The following is a 27893-nucleotide window of genomic DNA, read 5'->3' as shown; positions in this document are numbered from 1 at the left end:
GACTGATTTAATCAATTTTGATTGTGATGAGGCAGACTTATTTCTTTGCTTTAAACCATTAATCCCCAAAGCTATGATTTATGCAAACAGAAACAACAAAGAAGGTACACTCTCTCTCACACACAGAGACAAAACCTGTGAAGCTGACAGGTTTTCTATTATTTTGTTATGTCAAAAATAGTATAAAAATAAAAGATACTGTACCATTAAATAAAGCCATCATTTTATAAAAGAAATAACAACAAAAGTTTAACATAAAAAGTGAAAACGCTCAGATTAAAGGACAACTCTTATAAATAAATAACTCAATTATCTGTATGATTGCATTTTTACCTTATGAGTCCTGAGATGGGAATGTAGAAACCATTAATGTACACAATATCTTTGGATCCTGCCCTGAACCTAAGTAAAACCTTCAATTTTGAATATATTCCCTTTATTTAATAGTAATCATAGCATGATTTATAGAAACAGTCACTGACCTAGGAGCTGGCAAAATTTGAAACCCATTAGAACAGGGGTCATAGCAAGTTTAGTTTAATGCTGAATCACTGAAATTAATAAACTCCATCTTTTCAATTTCTCCCTATTAAGACCAGTGTTGGTTCCAGAGTTTGTTGGGCTTGTGGCAAGGACAAGAAGGGAAGGAAGAGGGAGGGAGATGGGAGGAAGGGATTGAGGCAAGCTATCACAAAACAGAAGAGCTTGAGGTGGAAATAGTGAAAGAGCCAGTGGGAAATAGAGTCTGAGGTTTCTCCTGACTCTTCAGTCTCTTGCCAAGTTACTTATCGGTCACTGCAGTGGATCTTTGCATCTGTACTTGCATGTATGTGTGACTGATTTTCCAAGGCAATATCTTTAAAAGAGAAGGCCGTGGTTTATATCCATCCCCGAGATTTAAGATTGGTTAGTAACATCACCAGTAAAACAATTTGACTTTTATTGTAGTGCAAACCCATGAATATCTCTTTCATGTTTGGTGTGTGTCCATAAGCATCTCTGGTCCGAGGACACATGGCAACAGGAGGCAGTGTCCTGTTCTCAGTACTAGACTAGAGGTGCACTAGACTATATACATCAACAGAGAACATGCTCTTAGAGCCAGGAGGGACTCTGAATCCAGAGATCAGTTACTGCAATGGCCTCCTTTTACAGATGCAGAGACTAAGGACAAGAGAGGTGATTCAACTCGGTTAAGGTCACCCAGGGAGGTTATTTCAGAGCTCTCATTTTCTGATCCACAGATTAAATTTCATTCTCATGCCAAGTTTATGTTAGACTTCTTGTAGGGAATAATGACAATGATCTCTGAATAAAAATACTGATTGGATAGAGCATATGACAGCTAACAGGGTGAATATTAGTTACTTTTGTTAAAATATAAACATGTAAATAAAACTATTTGAATATTATTTACTATCAGTAAAAATGTAGTTAACCATTTCTTCATTTATTTATTTTATCTATAGCCATTAGCTGAGTGCAGAACACTGCAGTAGATCCTAAGATTAGAGTTAAGACTTGACAATTTAGAAGATGAGGCAGGGGTGCCTGGGTGGCTCAGTCGGTTGGGCGTCTGACTTTGGCTCAGGTCATGATCTCACAGCTCCTGAGCTCCTGAGTTCAAGTTTGAGTTGGAGCCCCGTGAGGGGCTCTGTGCTGAGAGCTCAGAGCCTGGAGCCTGCCTCAGATTCTGTGTCTCCCTTTCTCTCTGCCTCTTCCCTGCTCGCTCTGCCTCTCTCTCTCTCTCTCTCTCAAAAATAAATAAACATTAGGGGTGCCTGGGTGGCGCAGTCCGTTAAGCGTCCGACTTCAGCCAGGTCACGATCTCGCCGTCCGTGAGTTCGAGCCCCGCGTCAGGCTCTGGGCTGATGGCTCAGAGCCTGGAGCCTGTTTCCGATTCTGTGTCTCCCTCTCTCTCTGCCCCTCCCCCGTTCATGCTCTGCCTCTCTCTGTCCCAAAAATAAATAAAAAACGTTGAAAAAAAATTAAAATAAATAAATAAATAAATAAACATTAAAAAATTAAAAAATTAAAAAAGATGAGGCAGAGTGTAAATAGAAGGTGACAAGACATTTTGCAAGCATTATGATTGAAAAGTGTAGGGAAAATTGTAGAAATGCAAATGACAGGGTTTTCTTTTTCTTTTTTATGTTCATTTATTTATTTTGAGAGAGAGAGTGTGTGCCTGCACGCTTGCGAGGGGGGAGGGGCAGATATAGAATCCCAAGCAGGCTCTGCCTGCTGCACTATCATTGCAGAGCCCAATGCGGGGCTCAATCTCATGAACCATGAGATCATCACCTGAGTTGGATGCTTAACAGACTGAGCCACCTAGGCACCCCAAGGAGGTTTTAATTTTTAATGCTTTATTGTTTACTGAGGAAAGTCAGAAAAGATGAAATAGAAGATGAGGTGCTTAAACTGTTTCGAGTTATGAGGTAAGAATTTTGAACAAGGAGTGATCATCAGGACATTCGAGGATAAAAGCTTAGTGTTTGGAAAAGAAAGGAAAACAGCCAACTGGTGTAGTTCAGAAAATGCAAGCATTAGTAACAATGGTGACACTATTGGTAGGTATAATAACTGCTAACATTTCTTGAGCCTTTACTACTTGCCAGAATTTGAATATCCTTCATCTCGTAGTGTCTGATAATAGTTCTATAATATAATTACTGTATTTTATCTATTTTTATAAGGTAAGGAAGCTAAGAGTTGGAAAAATTAAGTAATTTGGCTCAGGACACATAGCTGTCAAATGATCTTAGAGCACAGAATCAAACACAATTTTAACTGTCTCCACAAACTTCTATATTATTCTGTTCATTATTTTTAAGAAACAAATTTATATAATTTACATGAAATATTAATTCAGGTTTAAGTTACAGCTCATTCAAGTCGTTACAGTATGGTGGATAAAGCCTCAGATTAGACACAGCTCAGTTTGATCCTACCACTTACTACATTAAGATATTTAAATTAACGGAGCCTTCAATGTCTTCATATGCAAATGTGTGAACAGTTATTGTGAATGGCATTCCAGACAATAAATGTAAAGTACTTAGCTGGTTCCCTCTCACTGATTCTCAGCCCACCCAGCAGGCTTTGCACGGGGTGGCATTTTACTTCCCCAACAATATAAAAGTTCAAGATACTTGTGCAGTCTTTAACCTGTGTCCTTGATAAAGTTATTTTATAAAAAACCTCATTTCAAGTCTCAAAGTTAATTTTTCTTTGTTTGTTTTAGTTTTAGTCTTATGGCACAGACTTTGTTTTAGAAATATTTTTTAGTATACTCTGTCAGGATGTTTTCCTGACATGCCATTCAGTAGAGTGGCATTCTAGAATAGATTTCATTTTTTATGCTTGTCTGTTTGTATGTCTTTCATGCCTGAAAAAAGTGGACTAGAATCTGTGCCTCTGCTAAGTGTTAAGCATAAAATATTTTTAAAGCTATTTCTGCAGAGAAGAACTAAATTAAAGGCATTATATTTCATCTTTACCATGAGATGAAGATTTCCCATTTAAAGGGAAATGTGTCATTTTAAAAGGTTGAATACGATGGCACACATTTAAAAAAGAAAAAAGAAAAAAATAAAAAACAACAACAAAAACATTTTTCTTGATGTTTAAATTCCGCACAAGGTTCCTCTCTGCACTGATAACATTTTCATTTGATTATGAATTAGATAAATTTTCATTTGCTTTAATATCCTTTCATATCCCTTAGTATTTGAAGCTTCATAGTTTTTTTGAGGTCAACATCATGACCTTCCTAGTTCAAATGTCTCCTTTTATTTGTATCATTGCAGATTTGTATTATGCCTTGTTTCCAACACATTTTCAACAGTTGCTTATGAAAAACATTGTACAATAAAAGTAATATATTATTCTGTAATTCTGCTTTTTTAGAGAACATGGCCCTTTCAACAGAATTTTAAAATTAGAAAGGAATAAAGGAACAATTTGGGGCAAGTCTTCATTTTATGGGTGTGGAAATTAAGGCCCAGGGATGTTATGGAATTTGCCAAAGATTAACTTTATCCAGTCTTTCTTTTCTCTATTTATTCAAGAAATAACTTTTGAGCTTCTACTCTGTGCAAAGCACTGTGCTAGATGTTATGAGGGACAAATTATGTGTGAGAAGTTTCTCTCCCTTAAGGATGATACAGTCTAGTGAGAGAGATGCATGCAGGTAAGCAGTTCACCGAAGGGTGAATACTAAAGAAATGAGCTCCTCATAGGCCCTTCAGCAGTTCCCAAACTGATATCATTATCCTTGTATTGACCTGGATTTCCCTTGAAAATGACCAGTTCAACACCATCATCACCTACAGAAACCTGGACGCCAACCTACATTGTCCTCTTTTCTTCACCCACCCCCAGCATCTACCAGTCATCATCTTACCCGGTTTACTCAGAGTCCTTAAATCTGTTCGTTTTCTTCATCCTGACTGCCAGTGAATTAATTTAACACTTTTCCTCTTTCTGTGCACTGTTGCTGCAACTGTCTAACTCCTCTGCCTGTCCTTGTCCGTAATCTCTTTAAATAAATTGTGCAGACTCCAGCCAGATTGATGTATTTGAATAATGTTCTGTGTCATTCACTGGCTTAACTTCTGTGACTCCTAGTGGTCTATGAGATCAACCTTATTTCTTAATGTGGCAAAAACCTCCAGGATCTGGTTTCCCCTCATACTTTTTATGCTAGTTACCATACACTCTTTAAAGACTTTTGCCTTTGCTCTATCTGTCTCTGTCCACCTAGAATGGCCTTCTCTTTTATCTTCTCCTGATTTACTGCTACCTGCCTTGCAGTGTTCAACTGTTACCTCCTCAGGAATCTTTCCCTCATTCTTAATAGGAGTGCTGCTCCCATTGATCCATGGGTTACCCTGGATACCTCTATTAAATGTTGTGTTTATGTCTGTTTCTAGCATGACATGTGTGCTCCTCAAAGGCAGGCATTAGGTCTAATGTATCATTGGTCCTTGTATGGTGCCTGGTATTTAGTAGACAATAAAGAATAAAGAAGTATTGAATAGATTGAATTGTTTATTGAACAAAGTGTTATAAAAGAAGTATAAAAATATAAGACAGTATCATGGAAGTAATGAATTTCAACTGAGAAGATTAAAAAAAAGCTTCATGTAAAATTCAGTAATTTAGTTGAGTCTTAAAAGAAGTCCATGATCAGAAACGTAGGAGAGATCAAAAGTGCAAAATGAGTTTTTTAATAGGGGAAAAGTTCCTGAGTTGTGGTTGTGTTGTGCAGAAAATAAAGGGCTCAGGGGCTCCTGGGTGGATCACTCAGTTGAGTGTCAGACTCTTGATTTTGGCTCAGCTCATGATCTCACAGTTCATGGGATCAAGCCCTTCAATGAGCTCTGTGCTGTCAGTGCAGAGTCTGCTTGGGATTCTCTCTCTCCCCGCCCCCCCGTCCCTCTCCTTGCTTGTACTCTCCTTCTCTCTTAAAATAAATAAATAAACTTAAAGAAAGATAAAGGGCCCATTAAGGCATCTCATTAATGTTTGATGAGTAAATATGGGAGTAGGTCCTTGAATGCCATGATCAAGGGTCTGCTATTAATTCCATCAGCAATGGGAATAGGGTGATGGTGTTTACAATGAAGAAGGAGCATAATTAGACCTTAAATTTATTTTCCAGAGTAAACACCTTGAGGGTTGGGCTTTTTTTGTTTCTTGCTCACTATTTTATTCTCAAATAAAAGATGACTTGTATAAAAGTAGAACCTAATTATATATCTAAATAAACAAAGATGTTTTAGAACAGTACTGTCTGATATACCTTTCTGCAATGAGGGAAATGTTCTGTATTTGTACTATACACTATAGTCCCACCAGACACAGTAGCTATTGCCTACTTTAAGGAACTTAGGAATTGAATTTTTAATGTTCCTTAATTTTAATTAATTTATATTTAAATTTAAGTAGCCACGTGTGCCTAGTGGCTATTATGTTGGACAACACAGTGTAGAAAGTTCTCCCTCGCAGAGTCCCAACAGAAAACAGATGGAACTTTCAAATTAGGATAATTCAAGGAGAACTTATTTATAAAGAGACTTTTTCCAAATGTGTGGGCAGCTTTAAGGGAACCACAAGAGAGAGTGCAATTAACTGTGGTAGTGACATGGGAGCAATGGTGAGACAGATTTGGTGGAATATTCATAGTTGAGATTATAATCCTGGATCACATTGGGACAGTATTTATAACATGCAATAAAACTTTTAATGGCATTTCATTGAATGAAATCTATGTTCAGAGCTGTTCTTTTCAATAAAGTCTTTCCTGACAGTTTATTTACTTATGAGGAATGTGATTGCTTTCCCTGTACAGTGCTGATCTGTGCTGTGTTTTCTGTTTTTCACCCGGTACTCCACTGTGAGTGGTACCTTTTCCATTAGCGGGATTGTGCTGACTTAATGATGACTCCTATCAAGTCTCCTTTAAGAAGCATCCTCTCTTCTGAGCACCTAGAATGTAGGCAGACTCTGACTGTTATCTGTGGTTATGTTTTAATATCCTGCCCGTTCTGTCCCTTACTTCAGTATACACAATTCACCTTCAGTCCTAGCTCATTGCTTGATGATTTGTTAAGGCTTTGAAAACAGAAGGAATGAGGGCTTTTAAGCAGGATGGGACTATTTCTCCTTGCTTTATTTATTTTTATGCCATGCAAAAGGAATAAAGAGGCATAAAATGGCTTGACTGAGCCAAATAAATCTGGATAAATAGAACAAGGACCCAATAAAAAGCTGGAGATGAAAAGAAGAAAGGTGGGGGTTGGGGGGAGGATACAGGGAAGGAAGAAGGGAAGATTTTATACTTTCTGTAATGATAGGGGCTGCTTATTATTACCTAGAGAACAAAATGTCTTTGACCCAATGAAAAACTTTTAACTAAAATTAAGCTCTGAGTAGAAATTAGGAAATCATCTTTATAGTCCTTATTTAATCCCTTCAGGTTGTTGCCTCCTGACATCCTTTATTGAAATTTTGTATGCCACTGCGGTTTGCTCTAAGAAGGTTGACATCTTTTACTTGTTTTGATGAATCTTCTCACAGAAGCTAGTGAGTTTCTATGATCAACACAGCAGGAATCTCCCATATTATTTATGATGTCCTGTGTGTGTTAAGGCGGGGACCCTTCGTCTGTCCCACCCCTGACTCCTTTGATTATCTCTGTTTTCATAAAGTTGAAAGAGACAACCAAAGCTACACTGCATGAAACTGGAAAATATGGGCTAGGTTATTTAGGTAAAATTAGAAACTGTCTTATATAGCCCATTGTGTATCTGTTTATGCCATTGCCTTACATGGCTCTGCATTAACTTTTTATAATTCTCTACTGCTACCATGGATAATGCTGCATAGGAGCTGTGAAGGTAGCCACAACTTTCATCTGGGTAATTGCCACCATTGCTTTTATTGCTCTGACATCTATTTATCTCTATTTCTCCCTCCCTCTTCTCTCCACTTCCTCACTAGATACAGTCTCCATCATGTACACATTGCACACTCATTGTCAAAAAGAAAAAGTGGTAAAAGACTTATTAGTCCTCTATTGTGTTTCCCCCAGAAGGCATCTGGAAATGTGTGTGACCAATATTTGGCTATCATAGTACCTAAGAATTGTTACTGGAATTTAGTAGACAGGGGCCCATGGATGCCAAACATCTTGCAGTGTGTGATGATCCTAAATGATAGTGATTTTTTTTTCTATCTTAAATATCAGTAACACCATTACTGAGAAAATCTAGGTGTAACTGAGGTTTAGGTGGGTACCAGTAACCTCAGCTAGTAGAGGATTTTAGCTGTGCTTGATGGGTAGATTCTAAAATCTCCTCAAGAATCTAGTATGACACCTTCCTGGCATTTGGTAGGCCCCTAATAAAACCATGTTGTGTTTTGAATAAAGTTCAAAATGGGAGAAATAGTCCCATCCTGCTTAAAGAGGACTAGTCCTTATATAGGACTAGTCAACACCATTCAGTAAGTCATCTGCAAGTTACTTTCAGGAATAGAAAAAAAATAAGCTTAATAAGCTTTACTTGTCAATATCAAGATGCTAACAGTATTGTAAGAGTGATGAACCTGCATAGAAACAAGTATATTGGGAAGTTTTCAAAGTGCTATTGGAACAAGGAAAGGTGAGAGTTTACTCTTGAGCAGAGTTGGTGGGGAAAACTCTTTATGGAAACCATTGAGGAACAGGTGGATTTTAACAGCAGGTTATTTTGGTAGACACTTGCTGAAGTCGAGAGTACGTTATATATACAAGGACTTGGGAGAAGAGATAGACATGACTAGGAATATTGTTACAGGGAAGGATAGTACTTGAGAAGATGTGACAGAATATAGGACTAAAAAAGATAGGTTGGGATAGAGAACAGATGGTCCTGAACTTCTTGTAAAGAAGTCTTTTCACTGGAAGCTATGGATTTATGTGTGAATGTAGTCATTGGGCACAATATATGACACACTGCCTAATGGGCTATACTTTGCCTCAGTTTCCTTCTTCATGGAGTCTGTGCTGTAAACTCCCTCAGTTATCAGAGGCTTAAACTTACCATCCTGATTTTCAAGGTCTCCTCTCAAGAGCCCTTTTCAGTTTATTAATTTAAATGGTAGCAATTTTCTTAGAGGTGAATCGCATAATGATTTTTTTCAATCTTTTTTATACAAGATAGCACTGAAAAAAAGTATGATTAGATTCAATTCGGTTGTCTCCCACAAAAGTAATATGTAGAAAATACCAACCAAGGTGACTCTCTGTGTGCTTAATAGCCTAAAGATTTAGGTTAAGGATATAACAGAGAACTATTCTGCTTAAAAAATGAAAAGGTGTTGCACAAATTATCTTAAAGAGCCAAAAACAGCGTCCAGTTCCTACTTGAAACAATTTGTTCTTGGAATATTGTCAGCTAAAATTGTGGTCAACTTTTGCAAATTGTATGAATTTGCACTGCATATTTTATTTAGTGTTTAGCAAAACTCCAATATGGCTCTGCATAACTTACACAATACACCATGAAAATGACTTCAGAAACTCCCACAGAAGTTGACAAATTGGGCATCTAATGCTTTTAAGCTAATTGCATGCTTAGAGGTTAAAAAGTCGACTTGTTAAGAATGAAGATCAGAGTTTCTTGGAGATAATGCTCTGCCGGCTGCCACACTGAATGCAACCCAGCCCTGTATCAGAAATATTACAGAAGCTTAAGGAAGAAAATAATGTGAGCTTTAATCACCATTCTACTTAGTCTTAAGTGAAGTGCTCATGAATCATATGCAATATCATAGCAGTTTTGAAACCTATTCTTGAATTTTCAAGCTGTTATTTTCAGGAAATTTAGAAAGCAAATTGCTAAGTGATAAAGAGTAATTTGATACCATTGCTTATGCCATTTTTCCCCTCTTTTTCAGACTGGAAAAAAGGAAAGGAGTAATACCCTGAATATTGCAATAGACAATATGTGCAAGAAGACAAGAGACCTTCGCAGACAGGTGAGGGATGAGAGACGTGGAGACAGAAACACCATACAAAACGAACTTTTTTTCCACTGCTAGCATATTTACTTCTTGTTTTTGTTCTTTTTCAATTAATTTAGAACACAAAACTATAACAATAAATATATACCTGCCATATTTACATACCTCAACCTTTTTGTGGCAAACATAAAATAGGAAAAAGAGCATGTGACTTAATATCAGGCAGAGTTACACTAGAATTACACTCAAGTGCTGGCCCTGCCCTCATCAGCTGTGTGATCTTGGGGATAAAATAATCTTTTTGAACATCTCTGAACCTATAAAATGGAATTAATAATACATAATAGGACTGAGAGGGTTAAATGAAATGCCAATCAGTGCCTGCTATGTAGTGATTTTTTAGGAAATGTTGGTAAATTGAATCTATTATGTTAAAAACTGAGTTTATCATCCATATGCTTATAGCAAACAGCTAGCAATCAGAGACATACCAATTTGCCCTTTCGATTCTTTTCAGAATGCTTCAAAAATTAGTTTCTGTTTAAGCTAAGGCTACTTTGTAACCTTAGGTCATCAGGAACACCGGATTAGGAAGGATTTCATTAGATAATTTAGCAGTCTAGTATTATGCCACAGGTCAATTTTTTTCCTTCTAGAAACTGAAGACAGCTATTTTCAAAGACTGTGCTTTCCATTATTTTCCACTCTTTAATAACCAGAGTTCTTTTTCATGTATAACTTTAACTTGGTCACCAGTAACTCATGAAAGAGAGGCAAAAGCTTTTCAACCGTAAGCTTTTAATGCAATATATTATTGTAGTTTAATGGGAAGATTTAGTAAAATTGCCTGAGCAATCTTTTAATTCAGAGGTAGATTTGGAAATGGAATAAATAGGGATCCCTCAGCCAGTTAATATTAGCTGTAGAAAAACAATTTTGAGGGCTGGGAAAATTCCAGTTTCTCGACTTTATGGCCTTAATGTGAAGTCTATTTCTACTGTCAGCATTTAGAATCATGGAAGGTAAGAGTTGCAAACAGCTTAGCACAACCTGTCTTACAATGTGGATGAGAGAGCCTGCCTTTGTGGTGAGATGACCTGCCTAAGGAGGAAGGGGCATCGAACTGACACCAGGTCATAACTTATACCAATTCAGAAGCTTTTACCCACAGGGCCATCCTTTCTCTTCATTGCAGGACTTCTATTTTCAATATTCTTCAGGATTTCTATCCCATCTGCTCCTCTTGGGACTTGGAAAGTTGTTTCTATGAGCTATCAACAATTATGTCTTTCATTCCTGCCTCATCCCTCTATACTGCCTTCAACAAGGTTATGCAGAAAGTGTTAATCTACATTTATATCTCCAAAGCTTTTGGAGTCGTTATTAAAAAAAATCAAGATAAAGCAACCCATTATATGTAGGATTATCAGATTTAGCAAATAAAATCACAAGATACCCAGTTAAATTTGACTTTCAGGAATTAATAAGGAACATGTTTAAATATGTCCCAAATATTGCATGGGACATAATTATATTAAAAAGTAGCATGTTTAGGGGCACCTGGGTGTTCAGTTGGTTAAGTGTCCAACTTTGGCTCAAGTCATGATATCATGGTTCATGGGATGGAGCCCCGCATCTGACTCTGCTTTGACTTACTACGGAGCCTGCTTGAGATTCTCTTTCGTCTCTCTCTCCGCCCTCCCCCACTCATGCTTTCTCTCTGTCTCTCGTAAAATAAATAAATAGACTTAAAAAAATAGTGTGTGTGTATGAAATTGGAACTTGGCTAGGCATCTTGTATTTAATCTTGCAATTCTATCTGTGTTTTCACCTCACTAACAGTGTGATATAGAAAGAGCATGAGGGATTACTAATACTTTTCTTTATAGTAAAGGGATATTTCCAGCCTTTAGAAAACTGCTGTGTTCCAGAGGTATGAAAATTCTCTATGGTTTCATAGGTCAGCATATTCATTGTTTTGATGAAGTGTCATTGCTTAACAAACCACTGCAAACGATAGCGGCCTTTTATTACGTTTCATGATTCCACAGGCTGGCTGGGGGTCAGCAGAGCCATTTTTGTAGTGTTTTCACTTGTGGTCTCCCATGTAATGGCAGTCAAAGGGTGACTGTGTTTTGGTTCAGGGCTGGTCATTTGAGGCCTCAGTGCTGCTTCTTCTTCTTCTTCTTCTTCTTCTTCTTCTTCTTCTTCTTCCCTCTCTCCATGTGGTGTCTGATCTCCTAGGACCCCTTCATGTGGCTGCTCTTTCCAGCAGGGTAGCCTGGATTTCTTGCATGATAGTTTAAGGCTCCAAGAAAGATGAAATGGAAGCTTCCAGACTTTCTTAATGCTTAAGCTCCAAAGTTACCAGGATGCCATTTCTTCCCCATTCTATAGATAAAAATAGTTATGAATCCTGCCCCAGGTCAAGAAGAGTAAGTAGAAGTTCAAAAAGTGATACATGTGTATAGGATGAGGTGGGATTGTTAGAAGTTTGTCTCTGGACACATTCTTGGTCTTTGATTTTGGTGAGGTAGTTGCTGTGATTCATTCTCAGTATCCTTACTTGCCCTCCCTAAGACTTTATTTTCCATCCTGATGTTTATTCTTTTGCAATAATAAAAACTAGTTCAACAGCAACATGAGGCATCTCCACCTCTTCTTATTCTTGCAAAGTTTATCAAGCAGTTTGTTTTAAGCATCTTATATACACTCTTTCACACAGCAAGAAGAAAGCCCCTACCCTTAAACTGCTTTTCTTGGGAATATTTAATGTTCATATATTGTAGGTCTGTTTTTATTTGCATGTTTGTTTTTTAGTAGACAATGATCAGAACACATCTTCTTGCCCATTCATGTAATCTCCTTGCTTACCCATGGCTTGTCCCTCAACAATGCAGAAACATTTTAGCTCTGGTTCAGACAATCATTGGACATCTATGAGGAATGAGGGGAAGCAAATTATACATTTTGGGGCAACAATATGAAATGTCATAGAAAGTGACTTAGTGTTTATTTATCTGAACCTAATTGCTTTGTGACTTTTCCGCCTGTTGTGCTAGAGAACAAAGACAAAAGTCCTTGGCACGGTGTTCCAGATTCTCTGTGATCTGGCCCTGACTTGAATCAACGTTATTCGTAATGTTCCTTCTCCTTTTTCAGTTTTTTCAGTTCCTCCCCGTCACCACACCACACATTAACCTGACTAAAGAGTTGGGGCACCTGGGTGGTTCAGTCAGTTAAACCTGACTAAAGAATCTACTTACTAGTCACCAAATTTTCCATCACCTCCCACCCCCCAAAACACATGTATCTTTGTATATGTAATTTGTTTAACTTGGTGTTTTTCCCGTTCCTCTTACTCCCCCCACCCAACCCCTAATCAACCTTAGGAACTTCAAGACTAATGTAAATGCTACTTCTCGCATGAAACCATTAGCATTTTCACCAGGTGGAATTATTATTTTTATTCCTGGAGCACTTAGAGCACATGTAATTCTTTTATAGTAGTGATCATATTCTGCTTGTATTTTTCTTTTTTAATGGATTTTTCTTCCCACTGGATTTTTAAATCCTTAAAGTGATAGTTATAACAATATCTTTCATTTAGTAATGCTTTCCAAAGCTCTCTACCAGCTCTTTACATTAGTCCTTACATTATTGATTTTTATTTCTGAAAGAAGAAGTAATGTCATAGCATTTTTACATCAGTGTCTCAGGTAAGTCGATTTACTGAACAATATTTTGCTAACTGGTAGAGCTGAAGTTTGAACCCAAGTCCATCCAACCCCTGCCCAAATTTGTAAACACCAGATGAGGGGTCAGGGATAATAGCCTATTCACCCTAAAAACTCCTAGTGCCTCATAAACTGATTTACCATTCTAATTTTTTTCTTCCTTGCTATTTATTTTACAAGTTTTTAATTAAAATTTTTTCTTCTTTAGTCTCCTTCCCATCACTTATTTGGGAACTGCATAACCATTAAAATTCTTAATAAAGGAGGAAGATTTTTAAACCTCATTTCTTCATTTAAAAAATTAAAACAATAGAATATATTCCATTTCTACTGTATTAGGCAGAGTGAAACACACATTTTGAGATTTCACTAAAGGCAAATTGAAAATTTTATTTGTGTATATTGAGAAAAAATAGCCTATTTTATAAATGCCAAAGTAAGGACTTGAGATATGTCAAATCAAGTAGGGTACTGGTAAAAGCAGACAAAACAAAAACTTGACTGATTCATTAGTTTCTCATTTGCTGAATCGCTATCTCCATCTCTTTCCCATTTTGATAGTACCAGTGCCACACTTAGATAAAAATACCTATGTCTTTATAGCTCTTCTTCATCATCCTTGTAATCGAATATTAACTTTCCATAAGATACACGTCTCATTAAATTGGCACAGTAGGTTTATGTTGAATTAATTATTGGGTGATTTAGTTCCTATTAGTCAATTGAAGTTTGACAGTCACATTTTGCTATTTGACTTAAAATCAAAATGGCATTAATATACACATATATAAATGTTTCTAGCTCCCTGAGAACAATTCTTTTCTGAAACACTTTCTTTTCTTTCCATTCCTCTTCCCCTCACAGTTTTGTTCTTTCTATTCTCTTATTTGGTGGTAGTAGGGGGGTGGGCAGGGCTATCTGATAGTTTTCACATAGAGCTTTTACTTTTGGGTTTCAATTGTAGAGAAATATATTATTTTATTTGAGATTCCAAACCACTTACATCAGTGGGAAATAGAAAAATTGATGTCTCAAAGCCTTTTATTAAACTGTAGTGAGAAAAGATGGAAAGCCCCTCAGTCTGATTTTGTGCCTGACATCTTTCATGCCTGGCCACAAACAGGTATTTATTGAAAATACATACCTCTAACTCCTATTGGCCTCCCACTAACTTCAGATTTTAGTGCTGCAGCCTCTAAGGGTGTCCTATTTTTACATTGGAATGTTGGATTCTTCTTTAAAGTTTTTTTGTATATCACTCAAATGAAAGGAATGAATTTTTCCATTGGGCTGAAAAATAATATGGAAATAAATAAGATAGAGGCTTCTTAGGTGTTATACACAGATATAGATGACTGTACAATAGAAATTGAAAAAAAAAACGTATGTCAGAATATGCCATAACATCTAAAGAAAATTACATAGCATAGCATTCGAAGCCTTCCATATCTTGTCCCTATTTGTAGTTCTAGTCCTATATCATGGTAATTCCTCTGACACAGTCAGCATAGTACTGGGGATGGCGGTATCAGAATCAGTAGTGTGCAAAGCAGAAGTGGTAATGTGTGGTCATCACTGGGTAGTTTATGTAAGACATCCGTCTATTACTTGGCATATGACCAAACAACATTACCGCCAGACAACTGTGTCTGTTTTATATCAGATTCCCCTGAAAGCAGATCCTGAGACCAGAACCTTAATTCAGGTAGTTTACTTAGGAGGCAATTCCAAGAAGCAAGTGTAAGAGAACATGAAGTGTAAGAGAACAGGCAAGGAAAAAGGAGAGGATATGCTCTTTGAAGTCACTACTGTCACTAACAGAAACTTAACTCCGACAGAATTTTGAAAGCACTGGCACAGAACTTATTTGTAAGCTCATTTCCCAGTCCTTCTGTCTTGTCCTCCTGAACATAATACCACACCTCCATGGTGTACCTTTTACATTTACTGTGTTTTGGATTTAGCAACACACCTTAGAATAAAGCAACAAATGTGTTCCTAACATAGTTTAGTTAAAAAAATAATAATAATTTAGCCAAAGAATATCTGTATTTATTCCTTAATAATAGTAAATCGGCTATACCTCAAGCCTGTTTCAGCACTTGTGTATGGAATGAAGGATTGAATGAATAGCAGGGAAAACATAGTAGAACACCTTGGGGGGGAAAAAAACCCTGGGAGTAAATACCATTAAAATGAAGGGAAGACAAATGGTAGCACTACAGAGGGGAAATGGACAGACCATAACAAATGTATCCAGGTACTGGAGGACTGTTAAAATTATTCATAAATTTATAAATATTGGCACAATGTGGGACAATGGCTATTCTCTAGATTTTTGTATGGTGATAAAACAAAATATATTTTTTAGAAGCACAAGAAGACAGTCTAACTCTCTGGATATAGTTGTAGATGGGAACATACATCAAAGTCTCATCTCCCATTCATTCTCCAAACTATCACAATATGACTCCTGGTTTCACTTTCCACTCAAACTGGTCTCACTAAGTTTATCAATGACCTCTTAGTGGTCAAATCCATCAGACAAATCTGATTTCTTTTTATTTAACTTATCTTTAAAATTAAACTCCGAAACTTATTTTTTTTTTGAAATTTCTTCCCTATCAGTTTCCTTATTTTCCCTTACTGTAACATTTGATGACTCTCACTCCCCCACTAAGGGACCATGTATTTTCATCTTGATGTATTTCATAAGATCTTGCTGTAGTAGAAAGGTAAAGAGATAATGTTGAGAAACAATTATTGAGTTTAATGGAACCAAATACAAAGAAAAGATCAAATGCAGAGAAAAGATTCAACAAGTTCATAATGTGGGTATTATAATTGCATCTAGTAGGATAAGTTCATTTGGAAAGCATTGACACAGATTTATTGGAATATTTCTCTTTTAGTTGTTGGTCATTTGCTCTCTTTGTTTTTTGGCCATCATGTCAGTCTCTTTTTAGATCCTACTCTTCCATCTGCATGATTTCCACTTATGGTAGTATTTCCTAAGTTTTAATTCTTGGACATCTCCTCACTGTGCATCTCTCTCTGTGTGATCCTGTCTACCTCCTTGGCTTGAAAAACCTCCCGTATGTATGTTGGCTGTTAATTGCATAGCTTTAGTGCAGATCTCCTCTTAGCCCTCCTTCTATATATGCTGGTTACAAATGAAAGAAAAAGAGGATAAAGGGGAGGGATGGTCATTGAAAACACTTCCCCCTCTGAGATTCCTTCTACTTTTATGTATCTGGAACTAACATAACTAGTAGCTCCCAGCTCAAGTCCTAACTTATGATTCTTTGTCTGACTTCTCTGGTCCACTTTTGATGGACATCAAACACATTGTTCATTCACTCAAGGTCTTCCCCTGCCTTGTAAGTCCTTACCACTCTGCACCCTGTCCTAGTAAGTTCTCAGATGATATTAATCAGTTGCCATTAGTGATTTGCCTTTCTGCATGCTCAGTAGATTCTTTCCTGGGGGATCTTCCCACAGCCTTTGTGAAATTGTTAGAAACCAGAAAATTTCACAGTTCTTCTGCCTGCATGTAGGCAGAGATATTTTTTCTCCTGGAAATCTGTAATTATTATGGATTTATTATACTATAAATATTACAAGAATATAGTGGGTTTTTTTCAGGCAGCCACATTATTTAATATTCTCCTGTATTCCAAAACTAGGGTAACTATCTTTTGGTTTTAAAGAGTACCCTAAAGTATACATTATAAATTTCCCATATGATATTGTATGATAATGTATAGAAGAAATTAAATTCAGTGAGGAGGTTGACTAAAAAATTGGGGAGCTATTCATAGTCATTGACATTGTTGATGAAACATTTCAAGATATTGTGATCCTTTAGGGCTCAATATGTTATTATACAAATACAATGCATTAATTTTCCAATGCAGTTTTAAATTTCAGAAAATATCTGCTGAATAGGGTAATTGCCTGATTGTCATTTATGAGCTTCCACATAATCTAATTTAAAAGAACTAATTGTAGCAGAATGTTATACTTGTTTAATAATTTAAGGTGTAAGGGCAAGAACAATTAATGCAGATGAAGAAAATTGGACATCAAACTCATTTATTATTCTCCTTGCTCTATTAATCTGTTATCAACTGGCATAATCGGTGATCTAACTTGGTTTAATTACCATGAAGACTACAATTTAGCTAATCAAAATTTATCATCAGTTCCTCCAACAAAGTAGAAAACATTTCATAATTTTGTAATTATGAAAATACATGATGTACAATGTTGTTTGTACACATGCATAAACATTACAATAGTGGTATTTTTTGATGGAAAATGGAGTATTATTACTTATAATCTGACATCTGGGCTAAGTATAATTTAAGAATAAAGGCAAATTTTGAGAATAAGAGAGCTATTCCTTAATGACTTTTTTTCTTGGATATTTTGTTTGTTTTAACATTGTTTTTTTTTTAATTTTTAAAAAAGTGTTTATTTATTTTTGAGGGAGAGACAGAGTGAGCAGGGGAGGAGCAGAGAAAGAGGGAGACATAGAATTGGAAGCAGGTTCCAGGCTTTGAGCTGTCAGCACAGAGCCTGACATGGGGCTTGAACTCATGAACTGTGCGATCATGACCTGAGCTGAAGTCGGACGCTTAACCACCTGAGCCACCCAGGTGCCCCAGTTTGTTTTAACTTTGTAAGTGACATTCATACACAGTCTTAAGTATTATTACTTAGAGATTGTGTGAAAATACATAAGATGAATTTTGTAACTACTGGGATTATAAAAATAGGAAATAACATGAACCATTTCCTGAAAAAAAAAATGAATTTTTTATTTCTCCTCAGCTCCGTAAGGCTATTATAGATCATGTGTCAGACTCCTTTTTGGATACAACGGTTCCACTTTTGGTTCTCATTGAAGCTGCCAAGAATGGCCGGGAAAAGGAAATAAAAGAATATGCTTCGATATTTCGTGAGCACACCAGCAGGCTTGTAGAGGTAAGCATACCAGAACTGTAACTGCCCTAAATCCAGGAGAATGAGACTCTCATTCCCCATTTACAATTGACTTGTACTCAGATAAAAACTTTTGACAACTTACTGCAAAAGAAGCAAAGTTTAAATTGTTTTTTTAATGCATATTTTGTTCAGAGCTACACACACACACACACAATGGTTAAATGCAGATATTTTGTTTTATCTAAACAAATATTTTCTTCATATTCTAACATAAAAGTATCAAATACTCTACCTCATGCCATTCTTATTGTTTCTCTACCATCTTTTTGTGGTTGTATTACTCTTCCAGATTTTCAAATCATATTCAACTATGAAGAAAAAGAATGTAAGATTACAGGGGTAGAAAAATCCAGAATAAATAAGTGAGGATAGTAAATTGGTCCATGTCCCAATAGAGGCAAGAGAAGATAAAACTATCATTTTCTTCAGCTTGGAAACTGGAAGCATGAAAATGCCGCATGATTTGGGGGCAAGGTGTTATATTGCTGAGAGACCCATAAAGTGCTAGACAATTCCTAGGAAACAGAGAAGAAACCTATTATATTATGAGGATCAGTAATGCAGCCATAGTAGAAGAATGAGTGTCAATGGAAGGATTTCTAAAACCAATAATGTGACAGTTCTCACAAAGCCAGGAACCCATGGAAGAAGGGAAAATCCGCCTGACCAGATTCGTTTACCAGAGCTGATACACTGCTAACATCCATCAGCATGACTGTACCAGTTGTTTATGGCTAGTGTCTGTTCTCAGTGTCAGTGCCATGCCGTACTGATTATTAAATCTTCTGACTGCCACACCTTCACATACTTACTGGCCATGAACTTTGTGGTGAAATATGTTTAGGGGCTCAAATTGCTTGGTAACCTTGTGAGTTAGAAATAAAACCTGAATTAGAATCATAGCATTTGATATAACATCTATTAACGGAGAGGATTTTCCCAACATCTTAAATGTGGATCCCTGGGAAGGAAGTTTCCAATGTAACTAGCATTTTCACTGCAAACTTTCTGCTTCCTAGTCTTCATATCTAAAAAATGAAAGGAGTTGATAAATAGCTAATTACTAAGATCTTGTCAGCCTTAAAACTGACCTACCTCCAACTTTGAAATTGACTTTGAACTTCCCAACAACTCTGCATGACAGGATATCTGTTACATTGGCCTTATATAGAAATAAAGCTACAAACCCAAACCAGTCCAATTGGAGATGGAGCTGATTTCCAGGCTTACAATTTTTAACTAATTCATTCAATTATTTATATAGTTCTAGCTTTATTTATTCCCTCTTGTAGTCTTCCTCAAATATGTATGCACTCTTCCCACAGAGAAATGTTAACAGTAAGAGGCAAAGCAGAAGGAGCAGGTCATTAAAGGCACCTAACTAAGTATAGCCCCTGATAATCACAAACATTTTTTTCTAAAAATGTGTTCTCTAAGCTGAAGGTACATCAAATTATGAAAACAACTTGTCGGTGACATATTCTAAAAGTAAAATTGGTGTCTGCTAATAAAGTTGCGTCCCTATTCCTATTTATTAGTTTAGAAATACGTTTCTTAGTTGCTTAGTCTATGAAACATAAATCTCATAAGGTGCTCGATAAAGAAGGGCCCTTTAATTACACAATTTTGGAGAAATAGTTGTATCTATTTCTCCTCTTGGAGATTTTACAGTTCTGAAAAATCCATAGATTTTTCAATTAAGTCAGAATTTTCCCCAAATCAGTTTACCTGAGGAGTTCTTCTTCCATGACACTTATTACTAAGGCAGTGCCTTGAAGGAACACTTGAAAATGCTATCTTAGGGGCGCCTGGGTGGCTTGGTCAGTTAAGTGTCTGACTCTTTGTTTTGGCTCAGGTCACGTATTGTATAGTGCAGAGCCTGCTTGGGATTTTCTCTCTCCCTGTCTCTCTCTGCCCCTCCCCCTGCTCATGCTCTATCTCTCCCAAAATAAATAAATAAACTTGAAAAAATGCTACCTTAATGTATTGAGAATAATGGTTTATTATTATGTAGACAGAACCCTGAGAATGTGTTTTAAATATTCAACGTTCTTGAAAATTCTGCATTTCATGTGATCATTGAAAGAATAGAAAGATTTTATAATTTTGAGCTGCTGGGGGACTGAGAATGAGTCTTATCTAACTTTGAATGTCTCCTTCACATGTACGATGCGATTATGCTAGCTTTGCACTCTCGTAGTTCTCCCTCTGGTACTACTGAGAAACTCGTCTAAGGCGTTTTCAGTTCCAGTTAGATTATACCATGTAACAGTCCATCTTCAAACTTAGTGGCTTAAAACAACCATTTATTATTCTTTCATTATGGGTTGACTGGGCAGATGGGCAACTCTCACTTAGGTTTTCTCATGTAATTACTGTTAAATAATGGCTAGGGTTGGAACCCTTGAGAGGTTTGACTGGGCTAGATATAGAAAATGGCACAGTTACATGACTGGAGGAAGTGAATGATAACTGTCAGCTGGGAGCTTAGCTGTGGCTCTTCACTGGGGCACCAATACATGGCCTTTCTATGTGGCTTTAGCTTCTTGCAAAATTATTGCTGGTTCTGAGATGAGAAGTCGCAAAAGCAAGTTAGAAACAGGAAGTATAAGCTTACATCCTCTTAAGACTTGGGCCTGAAATGGGCAGAATACCACTTCCACTGTATATTATTAGTCAAGCAATCATAAAGCCTGCCCAAATCTGAAGGGAGGCAGGGAGGCATGAAACTTCACCTTTCAACGGACAGACTAGCAAAGTGTTTACAGCTACCTTTGGTCTACTATACTTCTCAGGATTTCATTTGTTTGATATAAAGTGAAGGTAAACAAGATAATATCTAAGGTCACTGCCAGCTTTTAAAATTTTATGGTATAACAAATATTTTTTTACAATTGGGAGACTTCTAATTTTCTAAGAGATAGAGACTGGAGGAAAATAGTTTTTAAGTATACTGCTTATCCACTACGTTGTTTAACAAAACATGGGCACCTGGGTGGCTCAGTCACTTGAGTGTCTGACTTCAGCTCCAGTCATGATTTCATGGTTCATGGGTTTGAGCCCCACATTGGGCTCTGTGCTGACAGTGTGGAGCCCACTTTGGATTCTCTGTCTCCCTTCTCTCTCTGCCCCTTCCCTGCTTGCTCTCTCTCTCTTTCTATCTCTCTCTCTCTCAAAAAAAAAAAAAAAGCAAAACAAACAAAGAAACAAACAAATAAAACACACTGCATTTATCTCCCAGGAAAATTTCTTTTTGGAAGGAGCTGTCTAACAAAGGCAATAGAGAAAATCATCATTAATTTACTACAAACATTCCACCAGAAGTGTCTGTGACAGAGTCTGGGGAAATAGGAGAACTTAAATACATCAGTTTCAGAAGACACTGTGAGTTTACTTTGTCTAGATTGTTTACCAATCCACCTTTGTTTTCACTACCACCTGTCCACCCAGACCACTTATACCCATCTTATTCCCAACTGCGTAATTTGACAGAGTAGGACAGAAAGTCTTAGATTCTAAATGACCTCAAGGAAAAGCTATTTTCAACATGTCTGGATTTTGATACCTCAACTGTGTTTGTCAGAGAAATCTAAAATCAGTGAACTTGTTAAAGTAAGACTTAAATGGAAAGAAAAGTCCATTTTTAAAGAATTCCTATCAGATCTTTGAAGAAAAACTTCATGCTATTAAAGGAATACTCTGGAAAATGGTTAAAGTTGCAACTTTTACCAAAAAGAGAGTAAAAACTGTATGGGGACACAAAGAAACAAACAAACAAAAAAAGCATTAAGAAATTCTTGGGGCGCCTGGGTGGCTTGGTCGGTTAAGCGTCCGACTTCGGCTCAGGTCATGATCTCACAGCCTGTGAGTTCGAGCCCCGCGTCGGGCTCTGTGCTGACCGCTCAGAGCCTGCAGCCTGTTTCAGATTCTGTGTCTCCCTCTCTCTCTGCCCCTCCCCTGTTCATGCTCTGTCTCTCTCTCAAAAATAAATAAACGTTGAAAAAAATTAAAAAAAAAAGAAATTCTATGGATAATAATTAGGCAAACAAAACGATATGGGGTTTGGGGAAAATAAATAGAGATGAGGAACAGAGTAGCCAATAAATTGGGCCTGAATATTCCCATCGTCAAGTGGGGTCATATCTGAGGTCTCCTATTGTATTATCATGCAGTTTGGTATAAAATGATAATGGGTGAAGTGATGGTTATAAAACCCTAGGTAGTGTCAATAACTGGAGAACCTAGATTCTTGAGGCTAATTTTGTTTCACTATGTTGAACTGAGTAACTATTATGCAAAGCTTATCCTACTTTGAACATTTCAGTTACTCTGTGTAACTTGGGATCCACCCAGCCACAGTGGGAATGAGAAGAAGGAGTCAAAACGTTTGCATAATAAGATAAAAAGAGAGAGGGAGGGAAAACCATAAGAAACTAATAAATATAGGGAACAAACTTAGGATTGCTGGAGGGGTGATTGGGGTGGATGGGGTAAATGAGTGATGGGCATTAAGGAGGACACTTGTTGTAATGAGCCCCGGGTGTTATATGCAATTGATGAATCACTAAATTCTACCCATGAAACTAATACTACACTATATATTAACTAGAATTTAAATAAAATCTTGAAAGAAGAAAAAGGTTGGAATTTTAAAACTCATCTTTACAAAGTGATTAGCATCTAATGAAAAATGTGCCATTGAATTATACTCCCCATTATTTTGATCTTACATTGATGGTAAATTAGGGCACCATTAACTTTAGTGAATTCCACCAATAATGCCTATTAAAAGTAAAGTTTAAAATATTAATTTTATCTTAAAAATTACAATATTTAGATTCTAGAGAGTAAGAATTTTACCTGTCATCACTATGAGCCTATTCTGTTAGCCAAGTCTATGCAGCTAGTACTCAATAAATCGGTATTGAATGAAGGAACACAATGATAACACTAGCTCAATTTTCTTTCTCTCTAAAAAGTTATCTTTGGGGATTCCAGTAACTGGACTTGGAACATATGTCTGAGCCCAATTTTTTAGTAGAGTGCCTTCCTGCTTTAGTGAACATGAATACTTTAAAATAATTCTTCACAATGATATTAGCAAATACCTTTGCCATCAAAAGCAAACACTATAAACCCTACTCCAGATCTCTCTCCGAAGGAATTTGTCACCATTAGATAACATTTTTAAAGAACTTTGCCCACTTCAGAGATACAGTTTGTAACTTTAATGCGGTAATATAACTGTTATTCAGAAGAATGCCATTGCATTCAATACATGTATTGCTTATTATAATGGCTGTTATTTAATATTTCTTTAAAATTACATTCTAAAAACTCCACTATTATTTTTGAACCATATTACGATGTGTTCTCAGCAATCAGTTCATGCTGAACACTACATAGTTGCTATCAACTAAAAAGGTAAAATCTCTGGTTTATCCCATGGGTTTTACCATATTAATTCTCATTAAATATGACAGTGTTAATGATCTAGGCCTGAAAATTTTCTGCAAATTAAGTTTCTCTGTGTGCAAAGCCAGCTTCGTCAGTGCTTTGACTTATTCATCAAAAATTCATCTGTCTTGATGTACCTTATTTTAGTAAGTTTCATGGGAGCTTTTCATCAAAAAGGAAAAAGTGGGTGGACATTTAATTATAATACTTCCCTCCAACCTACAAAGCTGATTGTTCCCACTCACAAAATGGCGAGCCGGATTTAGCAAAGCCCCAGTGCCAAGAGAGAAGGCTGGAGAGGGGACTCTTGCTGTTTGCAAGAAGTGCTCATTGCTCCTAGCTCTACTTATATCTTTGCTTTTTGACAGAATCCTGTTCAAGTGTCACACATTGCTTTAATTGATCATCTGTTATCAAATAAGGATATGCTCAGTTATAAATAAATAGAGCTTTTAGAGTCCCATCCCATTCTTCCTCATTCCCCTAAAAAAGAAAAAAAAAAAGAAAAAGAAAAAGAACAAACCCATACTTATACTGTACACAAACCAACAACTGTTCTCAGTGAGCATCTTGGCAGCTCTCCTTTTCTGATGGGGAAGGGATATTATAGCTAAGTCAGGAATGCTTTGGTTATATAGAGGACAGGTGTGACTGCCCACTCCCTGGATTAAAAACTGTTTAGCATCTTAATCCTTTTAGCTAAAAGTCATGATGAACATGATCCTTAAAAGCCTAACTTGAGGGGCGCCAGGGTGGCTCAGTCGGTTGAGCATCCAGCTGTTGATTTTGGCCCAGGTCATGATCTCATGGTTCACGAGCCCCAGCCCCAACTTGGGGTCTGAGGTGAGGGTGCAGAGCACGCTGGGGATTCTCTCCCTTCCTCTCTCTCTCTGCCCCTCCCCCACTTGCTCTCTCTCTGTCTCAGAATAAATAATAATAATAACAATAATAATAATTTAAAAATTTTTAAAAAGCCTAATGTGAATGCACAGTGAGTGACCTTTCCATGTTGGAGAGATTTCTTTATAAATTTTCCATTCATGGTGTTTGGAATTCAGGGAAATGGGGATACAATTATAGAAAAGTCAGAGCCTTTCCATAGTCAGGTGGAGATATTTTTGAATGAGATATTAGTGTTTTGGAAGTAAGAGGAGGGATAAAACTATATGGGATTAGAGTAGTTTGGGAATTTAGTATGAAGTAAGCAATATAAGCAATATTTACATCAAAACTTGATGACTAGGCAGGAGCTGGATTTGAAAAACTAGAACTCTAAGTGGAGATAATAGCATGACTAAAGGCACAATGCTCATTCATGTGTTCCAGGAATGCAATAGAAACGAATTCTAGATCACTAAGCTGGCTGAAGCATGAAGTGAGATAGAGACAGTTGATGAACACCCTTGAGTATTTGATTGCCGGGTGGAAGGTTAAATTTAATCTTCTAGAACCAGACCCAGTAATGGATTTAGAAAAATGCAGCTGCTTTTCACCACAGTAGGGTCTAAAGGGAAGTCATATCTTAGAAGAGTTTGTGTATGGACTATTTCATATCTGGATATAAACATTTTATAATGCCTAACAATTGATTAGAATCTTATAACATAGACTGGTATTTAAAAAGACTGTATTAAAAAAAAGAGACTGCATTTAAAACCTGATTTAGTCTTACACATTCAAAAGAGAGAGAAGAAAATTTGATTTAATATGAACTTGGAACAGAAAAGCAAGTGACTCAAGACTTAATGACACTAGATCAATGCTATCCAATAGAAATAGAAGGCGGGCCACATATATAACTTAAAAGTTTCCTGTAACCACCCTAAAATAAAAGGTAAAAATAAACAGGTGAAACCAATCTTAATAACATGTTTTATTTAATCCAATATACCTCAAACATTATCAGTTCAACATGTAATAATATAAAAACTATTAATGAGATATATTATTCATACTAAGTCTTAAAATCTGGTGTGTATTTTACACTTACAGCCATTCTTAATCTAGACTAGCCATATTTTAAGTGTAAAATAGCCATACATGGCTGGCAGCTATGTATTGGATAGTGCAGTTCTAAATAGAAGATTAGCACATTGAGGACAGGAATATGTTTATTCATTCATTCATTCATTCAACAAATATGTCTTAAGTGCCTACTGTGTGCAATACACTGTGCTGGACCCCTGGGAATACTGTCCAGAACCTTTGTTTTTGTTTTCCTAGCCTGATATAAAAAAACATTCAATAAATCATTGTTGAATGAATTAGTATATAAACCAAGTAGAATGACAATGAGTCTTGTAGAAAATTTTAAAAGATGGCAAATGGCATAACTTATTGAATAAAGTATAAAATATGGAGACAGACTTGGTTTTGAATTTTGGCTTGATGTTCTTGGGAAAGTCACTTAGTATCTCTTGATTCTGTACTGTAAAGGATATACTCCATTGTAAAATGAAAATAATAGTAAGGTTGAATGGGATGATGCATTAAAGTACCAAAGGCCACACGATGTGAACATCATTGTTCAGTGGATATTAATCTTCTTCCCTTTCTGCTTTTAAACATTTTTCCCCAGGGCCACCTGGGTGGCTCAGACGGTTAAGCATCTGACTTCAACTCAGGTCATGATCTATTGGTTTGTGAGTTTGAGCCCCACCTCGGGCTCTGTGCTCATGGTGCAGAGCCTGCTTGAGATTCTCTCTATCTCCCTCTCTCTCTCTGTCCCTTCCCCATTTGCAATCTCTCTCTCTCAAAATAAAAAAAAAATAAACTTAAAAAAATAAACACCCCCTCTCCCATATCTTATGTGGAAAGAGGTCATTCGAGTCTCCAAAACTCCTGATGAGCAGTGACATTTTCCTTGGGGAAAATTTATTTTATAAGGTAATGTTAAATATACTGTAGTTGTTGGATCATGATATCCAACTTCCAAATACAGATAAGTGTTTTTCAGGAATATTAACAGGCCAAAAGATGGCATGTGCAAAATGGTCAGCTGAAATTATACACCCAAAATTTTGATATACATTTAATTGTTGTATGAAATTTCTCTGAAACTGAAACTTTCCAGTATTACTTTCCAGGATAGTATTTGGCCAAGACTTAACAAGCAAACATGCTAACTAATAATTACTGATGAATAATTCCCGGCCTAGAAGCCAAACTTTGTTTTAATCACCAGTCTGATTATATAAGTTGGGACTGATCTGTTTCTTTTGATCAATTCATAATTCCACTCAATTAAAAATAAATACAGTGAGTTCCTCCAATGTGCTCTATAGAGCTCATCTATACAAGAGCCTGCATTTGGTTCCATTTTTGTCTTTTGTGGATGGAAGAGGCTGGTTAATCAGAAGTATTGGCAGAATGGCTATTTTGTTGCTTTTACAGGACAAAAAACCCTTTTTTTTCCTGATAATAAAGAGAAGAGCAAAACAGGGAAGAAAATAAAGTAAAAAAAAATAAAACACTCAGTAATCTGTGCTAGCTAGCATCATGCAAAACACCTTATACTCTTTACCTCATTATGTGCGTGCTCACAATGATTGAGATAAATACTTTTATTACTGTTTTGCTGATGAAACCCTAGCTGAGAGAAATTAAGCAACTTGCCTAAGGTCAAACAGCTAAATGGCAGAGTGGGGAGTCAACTTGGAGATAAAAGGAATAAAGTTAGCACAATAAATCTAAAATTGGAAAGTGAGCCCAAGTTTTACAGGTGTTTAATTTCTTGATGGAGAGAGGGGACATCTTTCTGAATGCTTTTAGATCAGAGACTGCTATTAAGTGGACCAAGCTGCAAAAGTTTCGAGAGTTGATTTTATTTCTTTCCAAAGAATCTCTAATTTTTTTTTTTTTCGAGTTTGGTAGACACACAATGTTGTATTAATTTTAGGTGTACCACTTAGTGATTTGACAAATTTATACATCATGCCATGTTCACCATTAAGAATAGCTCTAATCTTATTTTACTTTCCCTAACTAGAGAAGCAGAAAGCCAGAAGCACACATTTATGCACCTGAAATCTTTCTGCATGCATTCATTCCTTACAACTCTTAGTGAGTTACACTAAGTTATAAGTAACACAAATACTTAGTTATTAGGCCAGGGTATGAGACCTAAGTGAGATCAGACATAATCTTCTGATGAGAAAGTACATGTAGTCCATTTGT

The 27893-nt window shown here is 36.5% G+C and overlaps 1 protein-coding gene across 1 annotated transcript in view; it reads left to right on the top strand.

Moving 5' to 3' along the window:
- Positions 1-27893, top strand: part of CTNNA3 (catenin alpha 3) — a 1681070-nt gene that overhangs the window by 852611 nt on the left and 800566 nt on the right. Inside the window, exons 7-8 of the mRNA XM_047071866.1 lie at positions 9448-9528; positions 18087-18239. Coding sequence (XP_046927822.1) covers positions 9448-9528; positions 18087-18239 — 234 coding nt within the window. The remainder of the gene's footprint in view (positions 1-9447; positions 9529-18086; positions 18240-27893) is intronic.

The sequence above is a fragment of the Lynx rufus genome, unplaced genomic scaffold, assembly GCF_022079265.1.
Source record: "Lynx rufus isolate CCGP_SWC_20201006 ecotype Redwood Valley unplaced genomic scaffold, mLynRuf1.p SCAF_11, whole genome shotgun sequence".
Lineage (NCBI taxonomy): Eukaryota > Metazoa > Chordata > Mammalia > Carnivora > Felidae > Lynx > Lynx rufus.
This window is presented reverse-complemented; position numbering and strand designations above follow the sequence as displayed.